Here is a 27,678-nt window from a genome sequence, read left to right on the forward strand (position 1 = left end):
AAAGATGATCATCCTTAACGATCAAACAATTTGATGTTTGTTATGCCTACATTGTGGCATTCAACAGGTTGTTTATGTAAGCAGTGCTGTGGAGGGGAAACGCCACGCTGACAACGTCCACAGGGCAGAGCTCCTACATCAGCCCCCCACTCTTGCGGGTCCTGCTACATGCTAGACTACATGTCGAAGGTGAAATTAGAAAATGAGTCGCTGCAAGAGAAGCGCATTGTGTGAATCAAATTTTTGTAATCCATTGGTTGCATATGAGCAATGAAAAGATTTTCCATAACTCTTTTCTACATGGTAATAATACAGACTGATCAGCCTACCTGTGTAATATGATCCTGCCTTTAATATTGTGTTTCATTTATCAGGAGTGTAATTCCCATTCTGTTCATGTTCGTCATTGTCCATTGCATGTTAAGGCTAGATTAATTAAAGGCCATTAACAATGACCAATAATTGATTGATAAAGTTATAGGAAAACCAATGCCAATTTATTTTTTCTAGTAGTGATATTTAATTAAGTGGCCAAATTCCAGTAACTAAGCCAGCGCCCAGCTGCAGGACAGAGACACGTTGATCTTGTAAGAATCTTTTCATAATCAGAAAGATAAAATGCCATTGTAACAATGCAAACTCATATGGGACAGCTTCTGTTCAATATTTTGTAGAGACACTTCAGCGCAGTAAATTCTCTCTCTCTGTTTGCCACAAGTGGACAGATCTAAGTGAAGCTGTGGCTGCAGTGGCTCCAAGCATAACACTAGTCAGACGTTAACATGCTATTAATGCTTTACTGGTGGTAAGAATTATGAAATGAGGTTATGAATATCAATGAGTGGCATATCCAGCCAATCTAAATCATCTACTATCCAATGACAATCAAACTGTGTTAACTGAACGCAAATGGTGAGAACTGTCTTAAACACCGGACGGACACGAGGGAGGCATTCGTTTCTCACATCTGATGTCTAAGTTCGTATTTGAATCGAGTCTCCCAGGCCTTTATGGCTCACTGGTGTTACACTCCATATAGCTGTAGCTATAAAATATGAACAGTGTGATGAATATTGCCTTGGTGTATTGTTAATTATGCATTCATTTTTTCCTTTATCACCCCATGTCTATATTCTTCACATATGGTTATATGCTCATTACTGCATGTATGTATAAGTGTCAGTGACCGGTAAGTCATAATGAAGGACCTGCACACCCCATTTACATCTCACATTTTACAGAGCAAATCCTGCTAGCCTCATGTCTGTGCCAACCACAAGCTTGTTCTGGCTGATAAGACACAGTGAAAACTAGGGGTGGTTAATCTGTGTGATTTCACGATTCGATTCGATTACGATTATTGAGGTCCCGATTCGATTAACAACCGATTTCCGATTATTAGCGATTCTCGATTACCGCGCTCCTTCTCGTCTGTGTCTTTCCTCTGCTGTCTCGCGGTGTTTGTCTAACCTCTCGCGAGGGGATCGAGCGCGAATCGCTGATCGGCTTGGTGAAGCTCGAAGAACAGTGTCACCAAATAATCGATTCTTAAAAATTTAATAATCGATTCATAATCATCCACAACATAATCGTGATTAATCGATCATCGATTTTTTTTCACCACCCCTAGTGAAAACTTCTACCTGGAAGAGATGAAGCAGGACTTTGGCGTCTGATCTGTCTATAATGACAAAAAAAGGCTGTATGATGACCTTGCACCCCTGGGACATTATTTTCAGAATGCTGTTATGAAGCCTGCATATCCCAGTAAAATACTGAGAGTATATCATAATATTTTTAATTTCCCAATCCCCGGCATTGTATAACTCAAGCTGTTGCTTCACCAATCACAAGCTGAACACAATAGCTCCAATACTGACTGTAAGAACTATTCATAAAATAAATAAATAAATAAAAAACTTTGATGTATTGGCACTAAGCCCTAACATTTATAGACATCCAGGACTATTCATGTATGTTTGTTTGCCCTGCTCTATTTCAGATATTTTTCCTGAGAGCTTATTGTATTCACAGACAGACATAGCATTGGAAATGTACTCAATACTTCAAAAAAAAAAAAAAAAACTGAGCTGCACTACCAAAATGCTTGTCAGATTAAAAAAGCACTTCTAGCTCATTAACATCCATAAAAGGCCTAATCTGTGAATATATTCAGGTTTTGCAGAAATATAAAGGCACTGAGTGTAGTGATTAACCTTCAGTGGAAAGATCAGCCTGGAAGGGGGGCGAGCAAATACTACGGCCTCCCACTGAGGCAGCGCCAGCGAACAGCTGCTTCTCTCCCCAAAGCCCGCTCTTATGAACTCGAGCTGGTGGGAATCCATAACTCCATGATTTTCTTCCTTTTTCCAACACTTGACAGTCACTGACCAGCACACACGCCCACATGCACACACAACATTAATTATCTGATTATACATCTTGAGGATTTTAAGTTTCAAATATTAAAACTGTTCATGAATGTGATCAACACAAATATGTACAATCTGGTAACAGAGTTAACAGCTTATTTGAATTTCAGCTAAATAACTTTGTATTTTGTGGGCAATCAACAGCAGGGAGGGCGAAGGGATCGGCCTTTGATTAAATCTGAGTCAAATTAATAATTAACTGCAGTCTCCAGTGCTGAATGATAAGACATGTTAAATGCATCTTTAGTTCCTGCTTCCTCATCTTTTTAAGGTGAACCAGGAATAAGTCATAGTTGAGGTCTGTAATGCTGAGTTTGCAGCTTTGGGGAAAAAAAAAAAAAAAAACGAAGCTTCAAAATGAATTACTGGATACACAACAAAACAGTAGCCTTTGTCTGTCAGCCACTCCCTCAAGATGCCAGCTTTAGTTTAGCATACATCCACTCGGCTACAGCTCATACCATATTCCAGTGAAAAATACTTATACTTCAATAAAATGTAAACTTTATTGAAAGTGAAACTGGCCACCATTGCTCGCTGCTGCCTCTCTCGGTGTCAGCTATTTGGTGGACAAATTAGGGATTGCCAGCTATCTAGTTTCTAAATAGGGGTGGGTAAAAAACTTATTCACTTAAGTATCGCGATTTTTTTTTTTTTTTTTTTTTCGATTTTTTTAATCATTTTATTATGGAACAGGTTTAAAGATATTACATATCATATGAAACTTGACGACCTAAGGAATCCATTGGTACCAAGCAGGTCATGCAGGTTGTTGGAAAGGGTAATAAATATTGCTCCAAATTAGGCTAAATTTTGGTGAGGGAAAAACTGGAATGGCGATTTCCAGCGGGGTCCCTCGACCTCTGACCTCCAGATGTGTGAATTAAAATGGGTTCTCTGGGCAGCCACGGCTCTCCCCTTTTCAGACACGCCCACCTTCTGCTAATCCCATGTAGTTTGGGCCCCAAACCCTTCAGTCCACATGTGTTCTTGTGGCCTGTTGTAAAATGGTGTGTTTGTGCAGACTGGGGCCTAAACAGTCTTGGAGCTGCATCAGTTGGCTTTGACTGGAAAGCTGAGACTTTTGTGGATTCAATGACCCACATTTGATTCATGTGTGATGATGTTGGCCCCCATAGCAGCCATTTCATTGGCGTGAGACCATTTTTTTGGACGTAACATCACTGCATAAAATGACCCATTTCTGACATTTAAGAAAATTAAATCTTCACGAAACAATACATCCACAAACTAGAGGATAAGTCAAAAAGCAAAAATTGTAATAAATCGTAATATCCAATCGTAAAACCTGTAAAAACGCAATACGTATTGAATCAGCACCCAAGTATCATGATGGTATCAATTCATGATATAAAACTATATCGCCCCAGCCTTACCAGTTTCTAAACGTCAAAATTAATTTAGAGAAAAAAAGAGAATACCCAAAGGCTAGACTGGACATTAGGGCTGAACAATATAGATCAAAGCATGTGTAATATATATATATATATATATATATATACACACACACACACACACACACACACACACACACACACATGAAAAGGCATACAATATGGATTATATCACATTTAGAGTTAGGGTTAGAAAGTGACTAATCTGATCTGATCAAAAAATACTTTGTGAAGTAACTGCATTTCCTACATCCACTTGGTGTTACTATGCTGTTTTTGCTGAATGCTCGATTTCCACTGTTGTCACACTTTTCAAATAAGTGTGAACCCATATGCATATCGTATTGCTATAGATATCTGGCATAAATAATGAGGGTTGAAATTTTGTCCACATCGTGCAGCCCTGCTGGGCACTTGCCAAAATGTGAGCCCTGTCCAGGTTTCGGCCACAGTGTGAAGTCCCACTGGGATGTGTGTGTGTGTGTGTGTGTGTGTGTGTGTGTGACCAGGGAAACTGTAAAAACGTCCATGTGTGGCTGCAGCAAGGCCCGGCCACATCAAACTTCACCCTGATTTAGCATTTAGTCCAAGTGGTCCTCGGTGTCCGGGCTTGAGGAGCGGCCTCGGCTGGCTAACAGGCGGCCACACTCGCAAGTGTTGTGCTAATGTGCTCCGTGTTGTTCTCCTCTTACACCTCTGCGACTGACAGGCTGATAACGAGCCAATATTTGCAAAGTAAGTGAGATAACACCGCTGTTAGACAGAATTAGCAATCCAAGAGATAATTCCTTTGTAAACAAGTGGCCCCTGCAGCCTGTGGTCGGTGAAAACAGGAGAACAAGTCGGTGATGGTCGGCAACACGCCGCGGACAAAGCCAGCCCCGGCAGTCTGCTGATGGTCACATCGATTAGAGAGCCAACTAACCGTTAGCCACGTTAGCTCACCGTGCTAGCTGGTTAGCGCTGAGGGTTCAGCAGCACAACTCAAGTGAACATTAGCCAAAACAGCAGCCTGCGTAATACGACGACACTTGACGTTTATTGCTAACTAAAACACCCAGACGGTCGCGTTAGTCAGCAGAAATAAAAGCAGAAGAGTGCGCCGCTCTAGCTAGCACCCGCCGCTGGCTCGGTGGCAGCCGAGGCGAAGGCAACAAGGAAATTAGCTCCGTTAGCCGCGAAGACGTTAGCTAGCAGCGAGGAAAAACGGGAAACAAACACAAGAGGCTCACCTTGGCCGCGACGAGTCCGGACGGTCAGGACACACACGTCCTCTCCGCTCCGAGCCAGCTGTGCGTGGTGTGTGTGTGTGTTTGTTGTGTGTGAGAGAGAGTGTGTGTCGCCTGGTTCTCAGTGTGGCTGTTCGAGGCTGGGAGCGGAACAGCAGCCCCGCTTCATTCTCCGCCGCTCGGTCTGCTGAAAGCTGCTGAGAGCCCCGACACTCCGGATGTAGAAACACGGCACGCCCGCTGCCCCGCGAGCACTTCCAAGTCACTCACTCTCACACACACACACACACACACACACACACACACACACACACACACACACACACACACACACAAGATTTACTGTTTTTTTTCACCCCTTCTTTTATTTAAACAAAAACTTAAATATTTTCTTAGAACTTTCTGAGAAAAAAAAATCACACATTTATGAGAACAAAAGTTGAAAATCTGAGATTATAAAGTCAAATGTATGAGAAAAAAATCTCGAAAATTCTGAAATTATAAAGTCACAAATTTACAAGAAAAAAACTCAAAATTCTGAACTCGAAAATATTGAGATTATAGTCACAAATTTAAGAGAAAAAACTCAAAAATTCAGAGATTACAAAGTCACAAATTTACGAGCAAAAAAACCCTCAGAAATCTGAGATCATAAAGTCGCAATTTTTTTTTGGGGGGGGGGGGGGGGGGGGGGGGGGGGGGGGGCGGGGGGTGTTAAGGATTCAGCAAAAGTGAAGTGACGTGGTTCCTTGACCAAAAAAGGAAAACTGTTTTTTTTTTCCCTCATAAATTTGTGAATTTGCCACTCAAAACTCAAAAATTTTAAGATTGTAAAGTCACAAATTTGCAAGAAAAAAATCTTTGAAAAATAATTTTTATTTTACCTTTTTTGGTCATGGAACCAAGACCCAGGACCCGGATTCAGCAGTGAAGCGATGTGGTTCATTCATCAAAAAGTAAAAATATTGTTGTGACATGATTTTTCTCATGATTTGTGATTTTTTTCTTGTAAATTTACCACTTTAATCTGAGACAATATCCCCGTTTTTTCCTTGGAATACTTGAGTATAAAAATAATATGAAAATAAATTCTGGTGACCAACAAATAATAAAATATAGGGAAGACAAACAAACAAACAAACAAACAAACAAACAAAACCTTCAGGGTCTGCTAAATAACTGGACTGAATGTGAAAAGGCCAAGTGATTTAATAGTTTTTGTTTTTGCCATTTTGTGATTTCTGAATTTGAAAATTTCGTTTTTGAGTTTAAAATTTATTGTCACATGCACTCATGCTTTTTTTTCTTTAATATTTATTACTTATCTTTTTTTCTTGTTTTGGTTGGGTTGGTTTTGTTTTTGCTGTATAGTATAGTTTTATTGTCTTAATGCTTCCTTTGCTTGTAAGCAATGTTGTTACCTTATGTGATAATGACCTGAAAAAATGGTAGTCATCAGTTTTACCATTAAACTTCATGGTAACTATGATTTCTGTACTCTTGCAAAATGAGACTGGGTTGAGTGTGGCTATTAAAATATAAAATAATAATTATGAAAATATGACAAACTAACTCATATCACTCATCTCTAACACTGATTTAAAATGGCATTAAATATTAAAAGCAACAGTAGACATTTATTATTAATGTATTAAAATGAAATATGAAATGTATACTTTTTTAATGATATTCATTTACACTAATAATTTCTCTAATACTGATTATCAAAATAAAAGCTGCATAAATGAAAATTAAATTTAAAAAATGAAATTGGATTTGATATTACAACATTAAAATAGACAAAAAAATATTTAATAAGTAACATGAAATATCACTACAGTACTTTATGGCAATATGGTGTTACATTTCTGACACTGATTAAAAAAATAACAATAAACTGTCATTAAATATTAAAAGTAACAGTAGACATTTACTAGTTAGTTGTTTAACTGTAAGTGAAAAAAAAAGATTTGCACATGCATCCTGAAATGAAGAATAAAAATGCATGAAGACGGTGAACAAAGTTTAATCAATCATATTTATTCTTTACATCTACCTGTATAGCCGTTCCAGGAAATGTCTGCGCTAATGCGAGTGGTTACAAAAATAAAGCACATCCTTACGTAAATATATGACATGACAGAAAACTACACTTACAAATGTCGGATAAGAAAATAAGGGACATTGTCACTGTCTGCGTGTCTGTGCCTCGTTAGTCGCTGCCAAAACCAATTGATCCAAACTGCATGGACGCTAATAACATCTGGAGGTGATGTGCACGACTGGGTTCAAGTACTGTACATGTTTACATACATGTCAAGTCATTTACATGGGCGGTAAACAATCTGCAAGTGAAATCTGCTGGACCTCACCGCCATGTGAAGAGGTAAGATGATAGATCATGGCGTGGACTGCAGCATCTCTCTCTCTCTCACTCACACACACACACACACACACACATATAATCTAGTACATAAGACTACTGTGGAAGAAAGGGATTTTATCTTGTTAAAACAAATACATCATGGTAGGAAATACCACCAACAATTCATGGACTGCATTTTCTCAACTTGCACTCGCTGTAGCTTTGATCTCTTCTTCATCGTGTTGTGACAGCTGCGACAAGTCTGTAAATAAGAGTGGTAAACTGTAACAATGTGCTAATACTCCTGGTAAATGACCTCTGTCATCAATAGTGGTATTTATTTTAAAATATCTGCTGCCTTTCCAACTGTACAATGCATTTTAGTGCATCAAAAACATGTTTCATTAACATAACTTTGTTAGGAGACTGGAATGACTTACATATGCCTATCTTCTACTTGTAAACCATAGACAATGTTACTCTAGGGCAGTACCTCAATGTTTAACACTTCACTACACTGGTCTGAGTGAGGAACGTAAATGTGTGTGCCACTGTGATACGGCGGCTTTTTCCAAACGCTACGGCCAAATTAATCTCGGCTGGATTCGTGCTTCATAAAGTCTTAAAGGTAAAGAACATAAACAAGGACGTATTCAACAGAACTGCTGTGTAAATGTGGAGGCGTGTTATATCAAAGAACTGTACAAGATCAGAGAAGTCACAAACTTAAAAAAAACAAAGAAAAAACAAGAAAAAGAAAAAAGATGGATGGAAGATTCTCAGGTGTGTAAATTGTCCTCTCAGTTCCTGGTCAGGAGGTAAAGTGTTCAAAAAAGGCAGTTGGGGTCTTTATTTTGGAGGCGTCTCCCTCTTCATTAAGCGATGGCCTTCGCCTCAGGCAGGAACGCCTCCCAGAACTTGATGAGCTGCAACACATGAAGAGGAGAAGCATCTTAATGAAGCTGCACAAAGTCACGGGGTTTTAAGGCAGAATGAGTCAGATTTTCCTAAAAAAAATGTATAGAACCATATTTATCAACTGTGTCTATTTATCATCTGTGTATACTGTATATTTCTTCTAAATGGCATTTTATACACCTATGCACACGGTTTTTTGCACATTGCTTTTTGCACACTGGGTTATACTTAGATCTTATTCTGTTGTACTTAGATCTTATTCTTTATTTTTTATTTATTTAATCTGTAATCTGTGGATACTGCTGAAAAACTGCGAATTTCCTTCGGGATGAATAAAGTATCTATCTATCTATCTATCTATCTAGAACCATTCAAAAATAATCCTCAATTGTAACCTGTGAGCCACTAGCAGTGTGTGTGTGTGTGTGTGTGTGTGTGTGATTTTCTTGTTTCGCTAAACTCGGGACTCCGCTGGGCGTCGACCTTTGGACAGGGGTTGAGCTTTCACCCGCTGGTGAGCACTGAGGGAGAGGAGGAGGATGAAGAGCGACGCCATGTTGGTCTGTTTTCTGTTGGACAGGGAGGTGCCAGCGGGGAATTTTTTTGCCTAGGACGGTGATGTTACAATTTGGACGGGCGTTTCATTCCGTCGCCATCCTAGGAAAGGTAAACTCCCTGCTGGTGGTTGGCTCAGCCAGAGAGGAGGAGCCACTCTGAATGTTGTGTTTACAAACCACAACAACAAATCCTACTCATTCTGCCTTTAAATTAACACGTGTCATGACAGCCAGCTGTACTGTTGAGAGGAAGTGCCCAACACTAATGAATCACATGAGGCGCTGAAAAGTTGAGTGGCATCATGAAATCAGGATATAATGAAAATGTTACCCGCTGTTGAGACTGCAGCATCGACTCCAAATATTTGACTATCTGGCCCTTGAAGTCCTTGGCTTTTTCTTCCTGAAAAGACAGAAGTGCTGTCACGTCTTGTGCTCTTTGTCAGTGGAACGGCAATATGACACCCAACAGGTGAGCTGGATGTAACACACACACACACACACAAACACACACACACACTCACCTCAAACCTGAGCACCTCCTTGCGTACGGTCACACCGATTCTGTCGAAATCTCTCTCGTACTGAGTGACTTTAGCCTCCCACTGTGGACACACACGACGAGAAAACATTACAGTTCATTCATCTGGATAATTCTGCAGCATAAAAAACCCACCTGACTGAGTGGCCTTGCTTATAATATTCCTTTTTTTTTGTACATAACAAGTACAAAGTCGGTCTGTTTTAAAGCCCTGATGAAGACCTGCAATGGTTGAACAATGTTGGCTTTTTAATGATTTAGCAACTTCAATAAAGGCTTTTAAATTTTTCCTTCCTCAATGTTAGATTTCCTCATATTGGCAGCACCTGGATTGACTTCTTGGTTGAAGTACAAAGTTGCTGTTTAATTCCTTTGATGTATAATGGTAGCATTTTTTTCCCCATTAATTTTTTTTTTTAATTTTCACACTGTCATACATCAAAGAGACAGAGGAGGAAAAAATGTTTATGGGAAAAAACCCTCCCTAACCTTTGCTTGATGTCAGTTCAAGTAACCGTGTAAATATTCCTGAATAGTAATGCCCATTCATATACTTATAACATTTGCAAACATCAACATGGATACACATGCATATCACTTTCCAGAAAGTGACTGTATTATGATTATGTCAATAAAAATAGATGTGATCACTTTCCACAAAACAAAAATCAGAAAATTAAATCAGTGCTGTCTACCTAACTGTCTTTTAGGAGGTTAATCCAGGCTTGCCCTGTCTTTAAAAATACCTGTGGATTACCTCTTAAATTGTTACATGATTAAGGGGATCTTCATCAATCTGTTTCGGTGCAATATACACCACATGGACAAAAGTACTGGACCACCTCCACATCACACCTCCAGGAGCTTCTCTGACCTCCCATCCTAAATCCAGAGGTGTTAATCTGGAGTTGGTCCCTTTGCAGCAGAACAGCCTCCACTCTTCTGGGAGGCTTTCTGCCAGATTTTGTTGTGTGTCTGGGAATTTTTGCCCGTTCATCCAGAAGAGCATTTGTGAGCTCAGACTCTGATGTTGGACCAGAGGGCCCGGCTCACAGTCTGCGTTCTAGTTGATCCCAAAGGTGTTGGATGGGGTTGAGGTCGGGGCTCTGTGCGGGCCGTTCAAGTTCTTCCACACCAAACTCAGCCGGCCACGCCTTTATGGAGCTGCTCTGTGCACTGGGGCTCAGTCATGCTCTTTAGAACGAGCCTTTCTTTCACAAATGTGTGTAAAGGCAGACTGCATGGCTAGCTGCTGGGTTTTATACACCTGTGGCAACGGGACTGAATGAAACACCTGAATTCAGTGATTAAGAGGTATGGCCCAATACTTTTGTCCGTATAGTGTATAATCTGACTTGACAGCTGATGGGTGTGTGTGGATATCTCCAGGCTACATTACTGTATTGCATCACATGACTGGGGTCGACGCTGAAGAGGTTTTTGAACCCGGTTCGCTGCCGTTACCTCAGTGATCTCCTCCTTGGCCTGCTGCAGCTTGTCCGGCTTGTTGGCCCACAGCAGCTTGGCCTCGGCCTCCCTCTTCTTCTGCAGCGTGCTCTGAGCCTCCTGCCACCGCTGCCACGCCCGCATGCGCTGGTCAAAACAGCCCTGTGCACGTCCACAGCCACACAAACACAAAACAACAAGGAAGAGAGCCTTAATTCTCTAATGCTATTTAAAAAGAGGATGTTGTCGCATTTTATCTTGCGGTGATCCTCTCAATGTTAAACATAGGCAGTTGGACGACAGTGGCACAGTATTTGTTCCTGTGAAGTTTTGAAATAACCCTAACCCTGAACTAACGCTCTTCACACCAAAAGGTCCTAGTTCATTCAGACGGAGGCAGAAGAGTTAGAGAACATCTTGTGTCTGTTCTTTGTTGGTATGATAAAATGTGTATTCAAAGGTTTGTTGTTCACTTCCTTTACTCCAGTTATAGCTGCTGTTTTAGTGTGGCTGCAACTAAAGATTATTTTTCATTGTTCATAAATCTGTAATTTATTTTAATGAATAATTTCAACAATAAAATTCTGAAACTAATGAGACATGTCTACTTCAAATATCCAGAACCCAGAGTTATATCTTCAAATGGCTTCCAATCATAAACAAACACGAAAACACTGCAAATAATCAGCTGTTTGACGTCCAGGGTGATTTTATCCTGTGTTTGATTGGCTGTGCCAAGTTTTATCTCTCCTTGTGTCGATCCGATGTCATGTCTGCCTGACAAAGGTCCGTGACCGCAACACTGCAGTTCTTTTGTGAATAAAGTCAAGATGTCTGAGGACGAGTGCAGGACTACCTCCTCACTACACTTGGTCTGGTTTTGCTCCTACAAAGCTGCATAAAGGCGACTCAGGTGTGCAGAAGGTGTTCATTTGCATTTTTTCATGATCTGAAACTGAGAAAAGTAAATAATTCTAAGCATTTGTGAAGCTATAAGCAGCCAATGTTTGCCATTTTTACTGGATAAATGACTGAAATGAGGGCTGGGCAACATAGATAAAACAAAATATCACACTATCAAATGACCAAATATCTCAATATCGATATTGTGTGACATTACTGTATGGATGACTGTTGGTGCTTTCAAGCTATTTACATGCAAGAGATTTTTGCTAACAATCATTAATAATTTGGATATGATGACCAAACAGGTAGAGACAAATAATAAAACAGCTTCAACAGTCTAATAAGTTCAGAAAATTGCATTAATTTGCTCTGATACAGCTTTTAAAACCACATGCCATATCACAATCTCTGAAACCCCAGATGATATCTAGTGGCTCAGCCCTGACTTAACGGTCCAGCTGAACATTTGAGGACTGCGAGCGTACCCGGACGGCACCCAGCAGGCGGATGTAGTCGGCCAGCAGCTCAGCGAAGATGAAGAAGTCGCTGGCTGCCTGCTCCTGATGCAGCTGCTCCATCTTGTCCTCCACTTCAGCCAGCTGGGACAGGGCCCGCGACAGGGCCGTGTTGTCCTCAGAGTTTCCCAGCATGGCCATGCTTTTGGCAAATACTGCCGTGTTCCCACACAGCTCTGGAGCAGGGGGAGGGAACACAAAATTTATCCATGTTAGAGCTCGACTCGACCCTGCAAGTTGTTGAACCCTAAAATGACTTAACAGCTGGACGGCGCTCTTTTGTTGCCTCAAATGAAAGGGTTTGATCACAGGTTTCAGTTTCTTTTTTTGGTGCTGCTCACCCTTCCTGTGATTGACCAGGGAGTCGACCACAGCATGGAGCTTCCTCAGCTGCTGCTCCTCACTCTCCACCTCCTGGAGCTTGTCCTCAAACCACTGGGAACACAAACAATAAGACGACGTCAAGCCATCCAATTATTTCCATAGCGTCAGAAGTTACGTTGCATTAAGAAAAAAAGCTTCAACTTGTGAAAAAACTAAACCGAACAGTCATCCAAACTGGAATCATAAGTGTGAATTTCAAGTATCATTTCAGAGCTCCACTTTCTCCAATTTCACTTTTAGTGCTGCTGGAGCACAAAAGAGATGAAAAAAGTTCCTTCTTATTGTTTCTATTAAGAACTGAATCAGTGTAAGCATTTATTTACTACTTAAGCAAATACTACTGCATACACCTTTGATTTCTCCCTGGAGCAAAATACAGAATTGCTTCTTGTTGTTGGCATCAACCATGAACACAACACAGTCACAGTTCTGAAATTTTCACTCTGTTTCAGGTTGAAATGAATGCATCATCATTTAACATGCGATTTGGATGATGTTGGCAGAAATTGTAATGCATCTATATAAAAATAATTTGATTATTACAACAGTCATTATGTTTCTACTTGGGGTTCTTCTGTTTCATTATGAAAAATTTACAGCGCTTTCATATCTTTATGAGAATTTCTGTACAGGAATTGTATACAGATTTCCAGCTCTATTATCATACATCATGTGTCAAAATGTTCAACAGCCTGCTGCCCACAGAGTGTGACACAGAGTGTGAGACGCTGCATCTACAGTGTCGGTCCCTTACGGTGTCAGATTCATTCATCTTGATGGTCATCTTGTTGACAGCATCTGATGCCTTATTGATCATTTTCAGGAAGCCAGCTCCACTCAGCGCCTGGGTGTTCACTGCCCTGGGCAGCTGAAATCACACACACACACACACACACACACACACACACCTGAGTTTTTAGGAACCAGTGCATTTCAGCTAGGGACGGGAATCATCAGGGAACTCTCCGACACGATATGATCGACAGTACTTGGGTGGTGATTCGACATGTACTGTGATTTGTAACAGTTTTTTCCAATCCCTAATTTCATCGTTGGTCCTTCATGTTAAGTTTTAATAACAAAACTTAAACGGTCCAAGTGTGAAAACCTCCTACCTCCTCTTTCTCTAAGAACTCGCGGACGTCCGGGTCCTGCAGTAGCAGCGGGTGACACACTACTCTCTGGAGATACCTGAGGGAAAAAAGAGCAGAAACATGAAAACCAATCATCCCATGTAATGACACATTCACACGAGGATTTACAAATACATGAAAAAACAGAGTTATGTAAAGATAGAAAGCCAGTAAAGTAGACTCTGCGGGGAACATAAAACATATTTGCACTTTACATAAAACTTTGTCCTAGACAGATAATGAAGTAAAACACTATAAATGTCATTACATTTATCATTTAAAACCTCTTAAAGTCTGAGTTTCCTTTAAATTTGCTCTTAAGTCGCTTTAAAGAAAAACATTTTTTATATGTATGGTAGAACAGTGTAACATCCATACTGTGTATCTGCTGGTTGCAGCTTCATCACACTGATACCGAGAGAAATATTCAAAGCCAAGATGCCGTTGTTTTGGCTGCAGCATCACATCAAATAGAAAAGATTTACATGTCTTGTGCATCATTTTAGACACATTTCCCTGGAATCCAGCAGGACATGTTTGGGATCCTTCGAAACCTCTGGATCTCCACTACAATTTGAAATAAAGTCGAGAGGGTTTGAACAAAGCTCGGCTGTGCAGCGATGACAAACCCACTGATGGGACCAGCCAGGTTGAGTGTTGAAACGTTTATGGATGCTCACCTCTCCAGTGCTGCTCTCCTTCTCTCCAAAAACTCTGCTGATGAGGGGTCGTCCTTCCCCACTTTCACTTTGGTCATTCCTGTTCATCCACAAAAAAAAAAAAAAAAAAGAGTTAAAAACAGTCAAAGGAAAAACAACATAAATGAAAGAGATGAACATTTTGCTTAAGACGCAGCGACCCACCCATGACACTTTTCTCCGGCGGCGGTGGAATGACGCAGCCGTGGAGCGACGACTTGACCGACATTTTCTCGTACAGACCGAGGAAGTCGCTGAAGCGCCTCCTCACAGAGAAGGTCTTGTTCCTGAACATGGGCAGCGAGGTCTGGTGGGAGAGACAGGGACCAGATGTGACGAAGAAGCAGCATTTAAATTATTGGAAATGTAATAAGTGAGTGTTGAGGTGTTTTTAACAGCTTAAAAGGAATATTTCAGCCATAATGCATGATATTTGTATCAAGTACTCGCCCTGAGCTGCTTTCAATCCCTGACAAAGAAATATTTCCTCACAAACCTTCATGGAAAACCTATACTCAAAAAAACAAACAAACAAACAAACAAAAAACACTAGCAACCTGATCGATTGTCTACAGGTACCAGAGAGTTAAATTTAATGCTTTTTAAGACCTATTTGAGACAAATGTTATAAGACTCATTTTTGGGAAAATCTTCTTTCTCTTGAGCATGAAGAGCATGAAGTGTAAAGGTAAGGTAAGGAATTAATCTAACCAGGACTTCACCTTTTTTATTTAAAAAAAAAAAACAAAAAAAAAAAAACAGAAGAACTTGAGACAGGTAAGTCCGAGGATTTTTGTGGATTTCTCACTGCAGGTACTAAAGAGAATAGCTGAGTTTCTTGTGCGCATGTAAACGTATGTGAGAGTGAGTGAATAGTGGGTTTAGGTTTACGTCAGTATAAAGAAAGCATTCGGTTCAGCGGTAGTTTTAGAGTTCTGGAACATCAGAAATATTAAATTTCACGTAGAAGAGCTTGTCTAATTTTGACAGAAAGAAGGATAAATTAAATCTGATAAAAACTTTGTGGAAATTAAGACCTTACAAATTCAATTTTAAGACCATTTAATGACTTTAAAGACCTAATATTTATAAAACTGAATTAAAGACATTTTAAGACTTTTTTTTTTTAAGGACCTATAAACATCCTGTCTGATCCAGTGGAAAAAAAAGAGGGTCCCTGCTCCGGCAAAAGCAAAACGCTCTAAAAACTTCCATTTAAAAAGCTCAAACTTCTCATGGTGTATAATCCATGTCTTTAGTATTCAGCTGTTTGCTCAGTACTTCCCGAAAAAAATGCATTTTCACTAAAACGCTGTACACAGACAGCCTCTCATGAGTGGCCACGTGATGCATGAGGAATATAAGTTTACCATGAAGGTTTGTGTTTAAGACCCTGTTTCCACCTGGCGTTAACATCCGCCCTGAGTGATCCGCTCACCAGCTGGCAGCTCTCGGCTCAGGTGTGAACAGCAGCTCTTTCTAACCCTAGATGCAATATAGTTACCGTAGGAATACTACAGAAACACTATGGGCAGCAGTGTGAATGTGAGCGTTGTGGTTACTGACGGAGCATTAAAATGAAAAGGATGAGAATGTTTCCTTTTGTTAAATACCTGCCTGCTAGTTTATATTTCTGGTGTGAAATCAGGAATAGCAAAGTAAGAATTTCATCGTACAGAGTAACCGCCTGGTTTACTGTGCATGTGGCAGTCTCTCTCTCTTTCTCTCTCCCTCCCTCCCTCTCTATGTCTCCCTCTCACTCAGGTGGACGCAGAGCCTAAAACATTCCTCTGTCAGGGATTCAAGGCCACACACGGTGAGCATGTGATACAAACATCATGGATTACGGCTGAAGTATTCCTTTAAAGAATCATGAAAAAAGAAAAAACTAATGGAGAAACTATGACAATAAATTTGTTGGATTATTCTTGGCTACAAACCCGAGTGGACACTTTGTAGGTCACATACGCGTTCATGCCGTCTCCTGCAGGAAGAGAGCACATCGCTGAGTTAGACACATGAGAAATGTTCATGTTTCAATTCATGCAGAATCACAGCTTATTACACCGAAATGACCTTTCACAAGAAAACGCTAACTATTCCTGATGAAAGTGTAATTTCTGAATGAGACTGTGTTTATACGGCAAGCCATTCTGACATGTATTAGTTGCATCTGACTATCCGGAAACAGCATGTCTACACATGCATTTTGATGAGTCATAATTGCAGAGTGACTAGTCAGAGTAACAAATTACAGATATCTGCAATAACAATATGACTAATAAGAATAATATCTGTAATTCAGTTCTGACTCTCCTTTAAGATATCGACAGTGATGCAACAGAAACTGTCATTCGACTTGTCACACATTCTGAACGACAGCTGATGATGTCTCTGATTCTGCTCTGACTCGTCAAAATGATAGTTTCAGACGCCGAAAACATGATGATAACTGGTCAGGTCTGTTGCTCATGTCATGTGAGGTTTCCCACCAGATTCTGGTCTTGCAATCTGACCAGCGTAAACAGACTAAATGGCGTTGTGGATAATCTAGTTATAAAATAAAGTTGGAAAGGCTCATCAGGAAATTTGTGGTGAATGAAAGCTTTGTTCACACAGCAAATTATAGATTTATGATCTCCACACACACTCGAGGTAGGAGGAAGAACCGTGAAACGTTAACCCCTCCCGCTTTCTGACGTAAACATAACAGACATTTTAACTGGTCAGAGAGAGAATAAGAGACACCTCCAAAATGACATATAGCTAGTAAAAAAATCACATCAAGATATCTATCACTTGATTACACAAACAGTATCTCTAAAGGACGCCAGTTTGAGATGTGTCCACATTAATTTCCACAAGTCAAGATATCTGTAATTGTATTCTGACTGGTCATATCTTAGATTCAGAGCGAAAAAAAGAAAAAAGAAATTTAAAGTCCAAATGAAACGACCTCACATGACCTCTATTTCCTGTAAAACAGAGCATCTTAAACAGTGACATCATCCTGCACTGGTGGGTCTAAATAAAAATTTCAACCAATAAAATCTTCACAAATTTTTAAACATCCTCTCTCATCCACCTCATCCCTTCAAATAAAATCTATTTTGTTTCTCTCCCAAACTGAGATCCTGTTTGTTTAAACTTGTGAATGATGCTTCGCTGCACCACGTCAGGAAATACATCAAATCAAGAAAAGAGTCCATTTCACAGGGCCTTTAAATATATTCAATCATATCTTTCATCATATCTTTAATTTAAATTATGGTTCATAAGAATTAAAGTGCAGGTATCTTAAATTTTAATTATGACTACTCATAATTTCAAGAGAGCACAGTCAAAATTAAATTGCAGATATTTACTTAAAGATCATGTGCAACTTAAATGTAAAAAATAAATTTGAGACTTGGTAGTCAACATGTGATTAGAGGACTCTTAAAGCAGAGTTCGACTGGTGGAAATATATATATAGATATCAGTCAGGTGAATCTGGCTGTGTGACTAAATGTTTTGCCATATGTTTGTGAAAGTGGTGACAGAAATGGAGCTTCATGCTGACTCCAGCAAAGTGACGGCGCGGGGGGAAGATACTGACCAACTTTCTCTGGGTTGGTGACGGAAACGTCCACGTCGAAGCTATCTTTAGCCTCTTCCTCCTCCTCCAGCTGGGACGAACGGGCAGAGAGTGACACAGGTTAGGCTTTCATGCACCACAGACACTTCTTCAGCTCCTAATTTGAACATGTGGCTGCAATCGTCCAGCCCGTGGCTGATTACAGAGCAGCTTCTCTAAAGGCACATTTTCTCCTAACATGGAAAAGCGGTTAGGGATGCATGATGCATCAGTGGCCGATATTTTATCCTCTGAAAAACGAGGGTATTCAAATTTTTTGTGTTGTTTGTTTTGTGCCGTCACATTTTTGTAATTTTAGTCATTTCCAGTGGTAAAACAAAATACTGAACTGTCAGAAGAACTTTTGTCTCTTTTAAATGATATGTTTTGACTCTGTCTATCAACACATTACGTCTGTAGGTTAGACTTAGCTTTACTATGACTTTATTCTTATACATCAAATCAAGAAAGTAAGAGTCCATTTCACGCGGTCTTTTGATGTTCTCTGACAATTGTGCAAATGCAGAAGTAATGTAATCGGTTATCTCATCAGTATTGGCCATAACAAACAGATCATTATTGATTATCAGTATCGGTCCTGATGTTCCATATCGGTGCGTCTCTACAGGTCATGTACCTGCTCCATGGACTTGGGGGCCGCGGCTGCAGGGCTGGGGCTGAACGAGGCGGCAGGTCGAGGGCCGGAGGAGGCGGGCGGCTCTTTCCTGGCCGAGCTGCTGGGCTTCTCTGTGGTCAGCTCCATGTGTGCATCTGAGTTACAGGGAGGAGAAACCTCTTTACACCAAATGTTGCTCACTTTAAAAGGACAGACAAACTGCAGAGCAGACACTCAGGCCTGTGTCAGACGACAGTGAAGGCACTTCAGACTTAATTACTGGCTTATCTGCTTTCCCTACAGGAGAAGGTTCACACAACACAGCGTGCAAACCAGGCTGAAGCCCGGGCGTCTCTAACATGACAACATGCGCTGATCCAGGCGCTCTGCCATTTTATAACAGAGATTTATTCCTACAAATGACAAGTAGGGCTGCACCGGTTCAACTCATGGTTCAGTTTGTATTGTGGTTTCTGGGTACTGATTTTGGTTTCGGTTTGGTTTGTTTTCTACATCATAGAGAAAAAAAACAAACACCACCATTTCCAGTGTTCTCTATATTTTGTTTTATGTGGGAGAAATGACTTTTTTTCCATTGAGAGATTTGGGATACTGATAGGAAATCAACAAATATTCTTTGAAAAGCACAAGTCTACTTAAACTATTTAAAACAAACATAAAACCACTCTGCACCTTTTTATTTGTGTTCACTCTGTATTCAAGACTTGAAGTGATCACAGGGAGAGGAAGTTTAAAAAGCTGCACATTTAACACATAAAAATGGGTTGTGAGAAGTAAATAAGATAACATTCCTCTGCCGTCGCACTACATGGACTCTGTGTGCTTGATTCACTGCTGCACTTTATCTTTCTGGGCTTGGAGAAAAAAGAAATCACTGTGGCATCATGACAAAGAATTTGTTTTACTACAAGATGTCTGTGTATTGAAATCCTCCAAGTGCTCTCCTTGTTGCCTGATCTGATGTTTCACCTACAAGATATTACAATCTGGCTTCATTTGATAAGTTCTTCAATTATGCTTAAGAGCTGATTTCTATTAGTTTTAGTAGCAATTATGAGTTGTGTGTAGCTTTATTCATGCTAGAGAAATGGAACATTATTGATATGCAAATAAAAAGCAGTTTTCACACTATACTTAGTGCTGGACCGAATCCCCTAACTGTCTTTGGGTTGAGGTTTGTTGTGTGAATTGATGTTAGAATGAAGTGTGAACCCTTAAACAGAGGCTAACAGCCTGTGCTAAAAAGTTCTGGTGTGAATCACTGAATGACACAGTTTGTTTGTTTTTTTTAAGTGGTCAGTGGTATTTTTTCATTAGAAAAGCAATAAATAAAGGATTTTGTTGGCCTGGTGGTCTGCCAGGCCTGCACAACTGTAGGGGTAATTCTCTTTTTCTTCCCCTGAGAGCTAAACTCCCATTGGCTGTTGCCAGGATCCCTGTCAGAGGTCAGTCTTGGTGTGTGTTGGAAACATGAGCCGGACCAGACGGGGCCCATCAATTCAAACATTTTGCAAAATGTGTTTTGGGACAATGAAACAAAGTTGTGAGTCCTTCATGCTGCAGAATAATCTATGTCGACTGTCACCCCAACACACACACACACACACACACACGCACCTGACTGCCCCAAACAGAGTCCATGTGAAATCACTCAGTCTAGACATAGTGAGCAGTCTGAGAGGGCCTGTAATCCTATTTAGAGCGGGCGAGCACAGCAAAGGCCAAGCTAAATGGGATGAGGTGCGAGTGTTAGTCTGCTCACCGGCAAACAGGTCGCTGTCGTCGTCAGAGTGCACCCCGTTGGACTTGGCGGCGGTGCTGAGGCTGGGCGCTGTGCTGCTGGCCTCCTCTTCACTGAAAAGATCTGGAGGCTCGTCACTGGCAGAGTCGGGCTGGGAAACTCCTCGACTGACAGCCACAGGGTTACTCTGCACACAGGAGAGAGCCACAACTGAGACACGCATGAGAACGCACAAAAACAGCCCAACACACTCAGCCCGGGGCTAAGACCCCCCCCCCAGCCCTGGGCTTCCTTGATTCAAACTTTCTACTCTGAATGTGGGATATCCCGCCCTTAGCCTTGGGGCTTACTAAACTCCACTCTGCAACTCGGGAAACATTATTTTGTTTTTTTTTTTTTCATTATTGTTTTTTCTACTGCACAAGCTAATTTGCCAGGATTACAGGCTATACACTTGCTTTAGGCTAATGTGTAGTGTGCAGGCCCCTGTTTCATGCTCAGGCTATTTTACTGTAGGCTGCAAATATGGTGTGTATTTCTAACTTCTAATTTGAACTGAGTGTTTTTAATGAATTTCCCATAGGGGTTCAATAAAGCATTTCTGATTCTGATTTATTGGACTGTGTGTATTAATTGCACTGAGCTACTGGATGCATAAATTTCCCCCGGGATCAATAAAGTATCCATCTATCTAACATATGATAATGGTATCATGTGAAACTTGACAATCTAAGGAATCTCTTGGTACCAGCATGTCGCTCTACGGCATAGAGGCTACATATCGCTCCAAGTTTCTACTAAATTTTGGTGAGGGAAAGACTGTCATTTCCAGCAGGGTCCCTTGACCTCTGACCTCCAGCTGTGTGAATGAAAATGGGTTCTCTGGGCAGCCACGGCTCTCCCCTTTGCAGACACGCCCACCTTCTGCTAATCCCATGCAGTTTGGGCCACAAACCCTGCAGTACACATGTGTTCTTGTGGCCTGTTGTAAAATGGTGTGTGTGTGCAGACTGGGGCCTAAACAGTCTTGGAGTCTTGTGGATTCAATGAGCCACATTTGATTCCTGTGTGATGATGTTGGCCCCCATAGCAGCCGTTTCACTGTAGTGAGGCCATTTTTTGAAACTTGACGTCACTGTATAAACTGACCCATTTGTTACTGCTAGGATCATCACAGCCTCATGAAACTTTACAGGCACAAACTAGAGACCAAGGCCGTTCAGAGAATGTCTGGTTTTCCAGGTAGATTGAAAATAAGGCAAGGTTTCTGAGACATTTCCACAGGAGAACGCATCACAGCTTCATGAAACTTTACATCCACAAACTGGAGGATGATTCAAAAGACAAAATACATATTGAATCGGCACCCAAGTATCATGACAGTAGTGATTTGGGAGATTTAGGACTTGGGACATCATCACAGCCCTAACAGCCAGTCTCATATAACAACACTGACATAACACATTTGTATTGCCCAGTCCTGGCTTGTTGTTCAGTAAAACTGCTTTACAAGTGTCCTGCAGACTTAAACCCTTGACTTGGATGTTGAAGTGTGACTCTCTGACTCTGGACTGACTTTAAGATCCGGGTTCAGTTTGACTTCAGGCAAACCGCAGCCCTAGTTTTAGGTCAGACGAGAGCTGTAGAATGTACACTACTCACAAAAAGTTAGGGATATTTGGCTTTTGGGTGAAATTTATGGAAAATGTAAAAACTTCACGCTACAGTGATATTATATCATGAAAGTAGGGCATTTAAGTAGAAGCATACACTGGTGATTTCCTCATCTCAAACAATTTCTTGAAACAAAAGCCAACAACAGTGGTGGATGTACCACAACAAAAAATGTCAGTGTCAATAACTTGTCATGTGCCCTTGAGCATCAATTACAGCTTGACAGCGACGTCTCATGCTGTTCACAAGTCGACTTATTGTCTGCTGAGGCATGGCATCCCACTCTTCTTGAAGGGCGGCCCTCAGGACATTGAGGTTCTGGGGTACAGAGCTCCGAGCCTCTACACGGCGACTCAGCTGATCCCACAGGTTTTCTATGGGATTCAGGTCTGAGAAAGTGCAGGCCACTCCATCTGAGGTACCCCAGTCTCCAGCAGCCGTTCCCTAATGATACGACCTCGATGAGCTGGAGCATCAAACACCTGATGTGAATTTTGCCGTTAAACTCCTTGTTAGAGAACAGCAACTTGTGCAAAAAGTACTGAAACATTGAACAGTTGGACATGTGCATTCAAAAGTTTACAGAAGGTCACATTAAGTTCACCTGGAAAGGTTAGAATGCATTTTAGGTTCATCCTGAAATTTCACCCGAAAGCCGAATATCCCTAACTTTTTGTGAGTAGTGTAAGTGACAGTGAAACAGCCTGCGGAGGGTTAAGGTTAGGGTTTGGATTAGGGTTTAGTTTAGTCAGCGGAGGTGCGGCGGCTGGGCGGGGGCGGCTGGCCCGGTGACAGCCCGCCGAGGACAGCGCCTCCCTAACGGCCGAGCAGCAGCCGCCCTCCGGCCTGTGACGGGTTAATGTGACAAGTAGACGGAAGCTCCTTTAAATGACAACACACCGAGCAGACTGGGCGCTCACATGTTCCCAAACAGCCCATTAGTGCTCTGCTGACTGACGTTAAGTGAATTTGTGAACCAGCTTCATTGTTTTTTTTTCCCTGTAAACTGGTGAACTGTCCCCCCTGTGTGTCATGACTGCAGGGTCACACAGAGGCTGCCAGCCGCGCTTCCTGCCGCTCCGCCGCCCGCTATTAGCTCGTCAAGAACTCGTTAAAGGTTCATATTTACGTTGCTGGTGAAGATGTCCTCCCCCTCGTCGCTGTCTCCGTCTGCCATGTCGCAGAGTCCGGGCTCCGGCTCCTCCGCTGCGGGGAAAGGAGGGGGATTCCGATCCGAGCTGGCCGCCATATTCCTTGTTATGAGGACGACGTACGTCAGCCAGGGTTGCCAGATCTGTGAGACAAAAGCAGCCAAACAGCAACTCAAAACCCGCCCGGGTATAAAAACGGCCCAAAAATCAGCCCAATACCAGAACTCAAAATATGCCCATAAAAATTCATATATGTTGCTTTTAAAGCCCAACAGCATTGCTATAATTGCAAAATGCACTATAATATCTATAAAATAACATCACAAACATTAAAGGCAATTTCCCAGGCAAAGGCAATTGAAAATCAATTCAGCTCACCTGTTAAACTGCTGGCTGTCTCCAACATGAAAAAGAACGGGAAAAAACTCCATGAACTTGAACTATTTACAGCGTTGTCCAGTTTCTTTTTCGACATGTTGAGATCCCTGTCATACAGAACTGTATTGAACAAGGCCAGCATCTCTCTGGTGGGCTCAAACTCGTGACAGCAGGTTTCATTAGTCATTCAAAATATGAATCTTTATTCATAGGCATTATTCATCATCTGTATGCCACAGGTCTGCCCAAGCCCAACCCGCGGACAAACTTTGTTACCCGCGGCAACACATTCCCTGCGTTCCAATACTCATACTACCATACTATTTAGTAGGGGGGGGAAAGAATTAGCATGCATATTTCATACTAAACTACATACTTTGTAAGGGCAGCTGCAGTACATACTAAAAGTAAAAAGTGTAAGTATGCGATTTGGAACGCAGGGTTAAAAAGTAACTTGGCGGACTTGGCAACCCTGACGTCAGCGGAAGTCGGAGGCGCGAGGAAGGCGGGAGGAGCGGCGCCACAGTGACCCTTGCTGGTCAGCAGCGGCATGTAAACATAAACTGGATTAACCCTCTTGTTACCTTCACATTTACCTTTTAATCAGTTTACCCCTGCGAATTAAACCTCCAGAAAATTACTATAATAAAAACTGTTACCCAGGTTTATGTGTTAGGTGTTTCATGTCTCTTGCTGATGACCCAAATGGCCTTTTAAATGAAACCTCCCGTATGCATCAGAGTTCAAAATGTCATATGTCAGGTATCTGTTTTCATGGGACTTTGAGTTTCACAGCCAACACAGAATACTTTTTTTTATATATATATATAGTGTCTAAACTGAATTCATTCGATATAAACAAATAAACTGTAGTGTCTGTTTCCAGGAGTCTGGTTGAAAGTGTTTTAACATTTAATATGTGGACATGGTGTGTTCACCTGGGGTCTAAGAACATTCATAGACTCTCAAGAGTTATAAATACGGCCTGAAAAATCACTGGGAAAGAGCAAAGACAAGCAGGATGTGTATAATATAAAATGCAGGTCAAACAAAAAGTCATAAAAATCGTCTGATCCCGTTCATCCCCTGGAGGGCGCTACAGAGCCGCTGCAGCAACCAAGAACATTCACAAAGTCTTTCATACTAAATATAATAACTGCTGAAAATCAAACTGAGAGCACACCACACTCCTGAATAAATCCTTTATTTTGAGATTGAATGCCTTAAATTCAAATTACTTGGAAAAAAAAAAAAAAATCCTTCATGCGGTGGTTTTCCAAGGGCGAGATGGACCGAGCAGAGTCCTGCAGGGCTCCTCCAGGGGCCTCCAAAATGATGAAAAGATTAATTTCACTCAAATGGAATTCACTAGAAATGAAAATAAAGAAAAATGTTGGAGTGACTATTTTTACCTTTTATTTAAATGTCACTGACAAAGGTCCAGGTCCTGATGAGGCTACACTGAAAATATTATCTTGCATTTAAGGTGTAAATTCAGTTTGTTGTATTTCCAAGTGGCATTTCAGGGATAATTCAGGAATACCATTATAAAGTGTATCAAATGAAGGTAAAAGCAAAAAGAAAATCAATAATAACTCTTGATTTACTGTTTCTGGATTTATGTAAGGGAACTTTTTCTAGAATCGTTGTATTAAATCAGAATTTCTTGATCCATGCACAAAACCCTTCGTGTTATATTTGTGAAATGTGTTTTGTTTCATTCCTGTTTTTTTTTTTTTTTTAATTATTACTATCAGTGGTAGTAGTAGTAATTTCATTACTTCCTTCTTCCCTCTCTCCTGTGGAGCATTTTGTAACCTTATTTTGAAAGAAAAAACTATACAAATTTATTATAAATGATTGTGTACATATAGATACAGATAAATTACTGAAAATATTCCCTCAGCAGCAGCAGCAGACATGGAAGATTCCATTTTCTAAATCAATTAATTTCTCTCTTGAGTCTTGAGTCTGGATTGTTCAAGTGTTCAGGGAGAAAATTCAGACAGAGCTCTCTGGGGATTTCGAGCAGGAGTTGCATCAAAACACAAAGCACTGTCCTGACATGTTGCTCCCTCTGAGGAAACATCCTTCACCGTGCAACTTACCTGAGCAGGTGTGTCTCTGTCAGCATCTTCTTGTGTGACGCCGGTACATCAGTTTGACTTTATATCGTCCACTCAGTGTCACTTCCTCAGCTCCAGCTGTCCAGTCTGATGCAGCTCAGCTCAGCATCTCTGCCATAAATTCTACCTTTTTAACAATTTTATAATGTTCAGTTTGTGTTGACATTGTGGAGAATGTGTCACTTTAATTCTGTGTTTATTACTGAGGTTGTAGTTTGCAGAGGTCTGCTACTGGACTGCATTACACTGAGAGGTGTTTCTGATTTTTTGTCCTCCCTATTTCTATACAATGATGGGGGACAGAATAGTGGAAACAGTTGTCAGTGAAATGCAGTCCAGTCCAACAGCAGCACTAACTATGAGCTCAATGCCAAACACAGAAGTGAATGAAAACCTCTGTTACCGTGACAACAAGACAAGCTGAGCATTATAGGCAGCAGGAGAGGGAACTTTATGGCACAACAGCTGGACTAGATTGGATTAGACTGCAGGTGGACCTGATAAAGTGGACACTGAGTGTGTGATATAAATCGTCATTGGTTATAAATGCAACACACCAAGATCCATCAACCAGGACATAATCAAGCGACCTCTTCATATCATGATGCAAACTTGTGATTTTCCTGGCAGTGAAACGGGTCCTGAAGAATGTGAAGTCACTTTCTATTCTCACACTCCTGCCTGACAGATGTTTTCTAGCTGGTGTTTTATTGTGAAATGACTGAGGAACATTCATCTCACCTGCAGTCACCTTGATGAAAAGCCTGAGCAACCAGTTTGCTTGCTGGATATGCACCTGCAGCAGTGAGCCAGCCCGGGTTAATGGACTAATGGATTATAATCCTATTTACAGTTAAATGAGGCGAGCTTAATATATGGAACAAGGACTTCAGATTTCATTTGAGGTTGTTTTGCTTCAAGAGCTCATTGGACCAACTCTGTACATGTTAGCCTTCAATGCTAATAAATCAATCCAGATTCTGGTAGATTTAACTTATTAATGTGGTCCAGTCCTTTTCATTCACATCAGTAAAACTTAAAATGAGCACCGACCACCCGTCCTGAGTCGCAGCGGTCAGGTCCAGCAGGTCCTCTGGTAGGAGGAGCTTTTCTTCAACTTGGCATTCATGCAAACATAAAATAAAATAAAATACAATCCATAAATAAATCAAATCAAAGAAATGTCTAAGCAACAATAATAATAATCCAGATCACATCAATAAACTGTTATTATATCAAGACTCACCACACATCTGCATTTCATACAACATGATTCTGTTCTGTTTTATGTCTTATTTAATATTGCATGTTTTTATTCAATGTCCTGTGTTATCACGCACCAGAGTGGCAATTTTAATTTCAATGTGTGCATATATAATGACAATAAAGGCAATCTGCCTATCTATCTATCTGTCTATCTATCTGTCTATCTGCTGAACGCCTGTGCCAAGAGCAGCACGAGGATAAAGGAGCCCTTCCATGAACTAAACCCTGAGAGAATTGAGGAGTTCTGTGCATGGATTAAGTGAATTTGAGGTATTTTTTACGTATTTATAAGAATCAACACTTGCATTATTCTTGAAAATACACCTTAAGTCAAGTTTTAAAATTCAAGGTTTTGAAGAGGCCAACAGGTGAAAACATTAAGGGGATTTGTGCATGGATTAAGAAATTCACAGGCACATGTCCTGGATTTTCAACTTAATTTTAAGTGGAATCTTGAAATGAAGAACTCCTTAGGGAGTGTGTGGTGTGCGTTCAGGGGAAACGAGGATGAAATAAGGGATTTGTGTCTCGTGCTGCAGGAGTGCATCTT

The 27,678-nt window shown here is 40.9% G+C and overlaps 2 protein-coding genes across 6 annotated transcripts in view; both read right to left on the reverse strand.

The window, feature by feature from the left end:
- The window catches only part of csnk1g1 (casein kinase 1, gamma 1), a 46,419-nt gene extending 41,121 nt beyond the window's left edge, over nucleotides 1–5,298 (reverse strand). For all 4 annotated transcript variants that reach the window (XM_030077088.1, XM_030077081.1, XM_030077072.1 and 1 more), the window contains exon 1: nucleotides 5,080–5,298. The gene's annotated coding sequence lies outside the window, so the exon portion shown is untranslated. The remainder of the gene's footprint in view (nucleotides 1–5,079) is intronic.
- A 42-nt stretch (nucleotides 5,299–5,340) lies between these two features.
- On the reverse strand, nucleotides 5,341–23,481 carry LOC115356894 (sorting nexin-1-like). Of its 2 annotated transcripts, XR_003928038.1 has the most exons (16): nucleotides 23,337–23,481; nucleotides 20,555–20,720; nucleotides 18,793–18,926; nucleotides 18,138–18,207; nucleotides 16,480–16,523; nucleotides 14,705–14,846; nucleotides 14,522–14,600; nucleotides 13,824–13,899; nucleotides 13,463–13,576; nucleotides 12,666–12,759; nucleotides 12,295–12,500; nucleotides 10,922–11,065; nucleotides 9,441–9,521; nucleotides 9,248–9,319; nucleotides 7,536–8,367; nucleotides 5,341–5,418 (listed from the first exon to the last, which is right to left on the reverse strand). XR_003928038.1 is itself a non-coding variant. In XM_030048182.1 (15 exons), the coding sequence occupies exons 1-15, from the start codon at nucleotides 23,454–23,456 to the stop codon at nucleotides 8,317–8,319; spliced, it is 1,593 nt and encodes a 530-aa protein (XP_029904042.1). In that variant the 5' UTR covers nucleotides 23,457–23,481; the 3' UTR covers nucleotides 7,096–8,316. The 2 variants fall into 2 exon arrangements, 1 of the variants encoding a protein (XP_029904042.1); XM_030048182.1 differs by lacking the exon at nucleotides 5,341–5,418 and having other exon boundaries at nucleotides 7,096–8,367.
- Nucleotides 23,482–27,678: the final 4,197 nt, after the last annotated feature.

This window comes from Myripristis murdjan, chromosome 3 (assembly GCF_902150065.1).
Source record: "Myripristis murdjan chromosome 3, fMyrMur1.1, whole genome shotgun sequence".
NCBI lineage: Eukaryota > Metazoa > Chordata > Actinopteri > Holocentriformes > Holocentridae > Myripristis > Myripristis murdjan.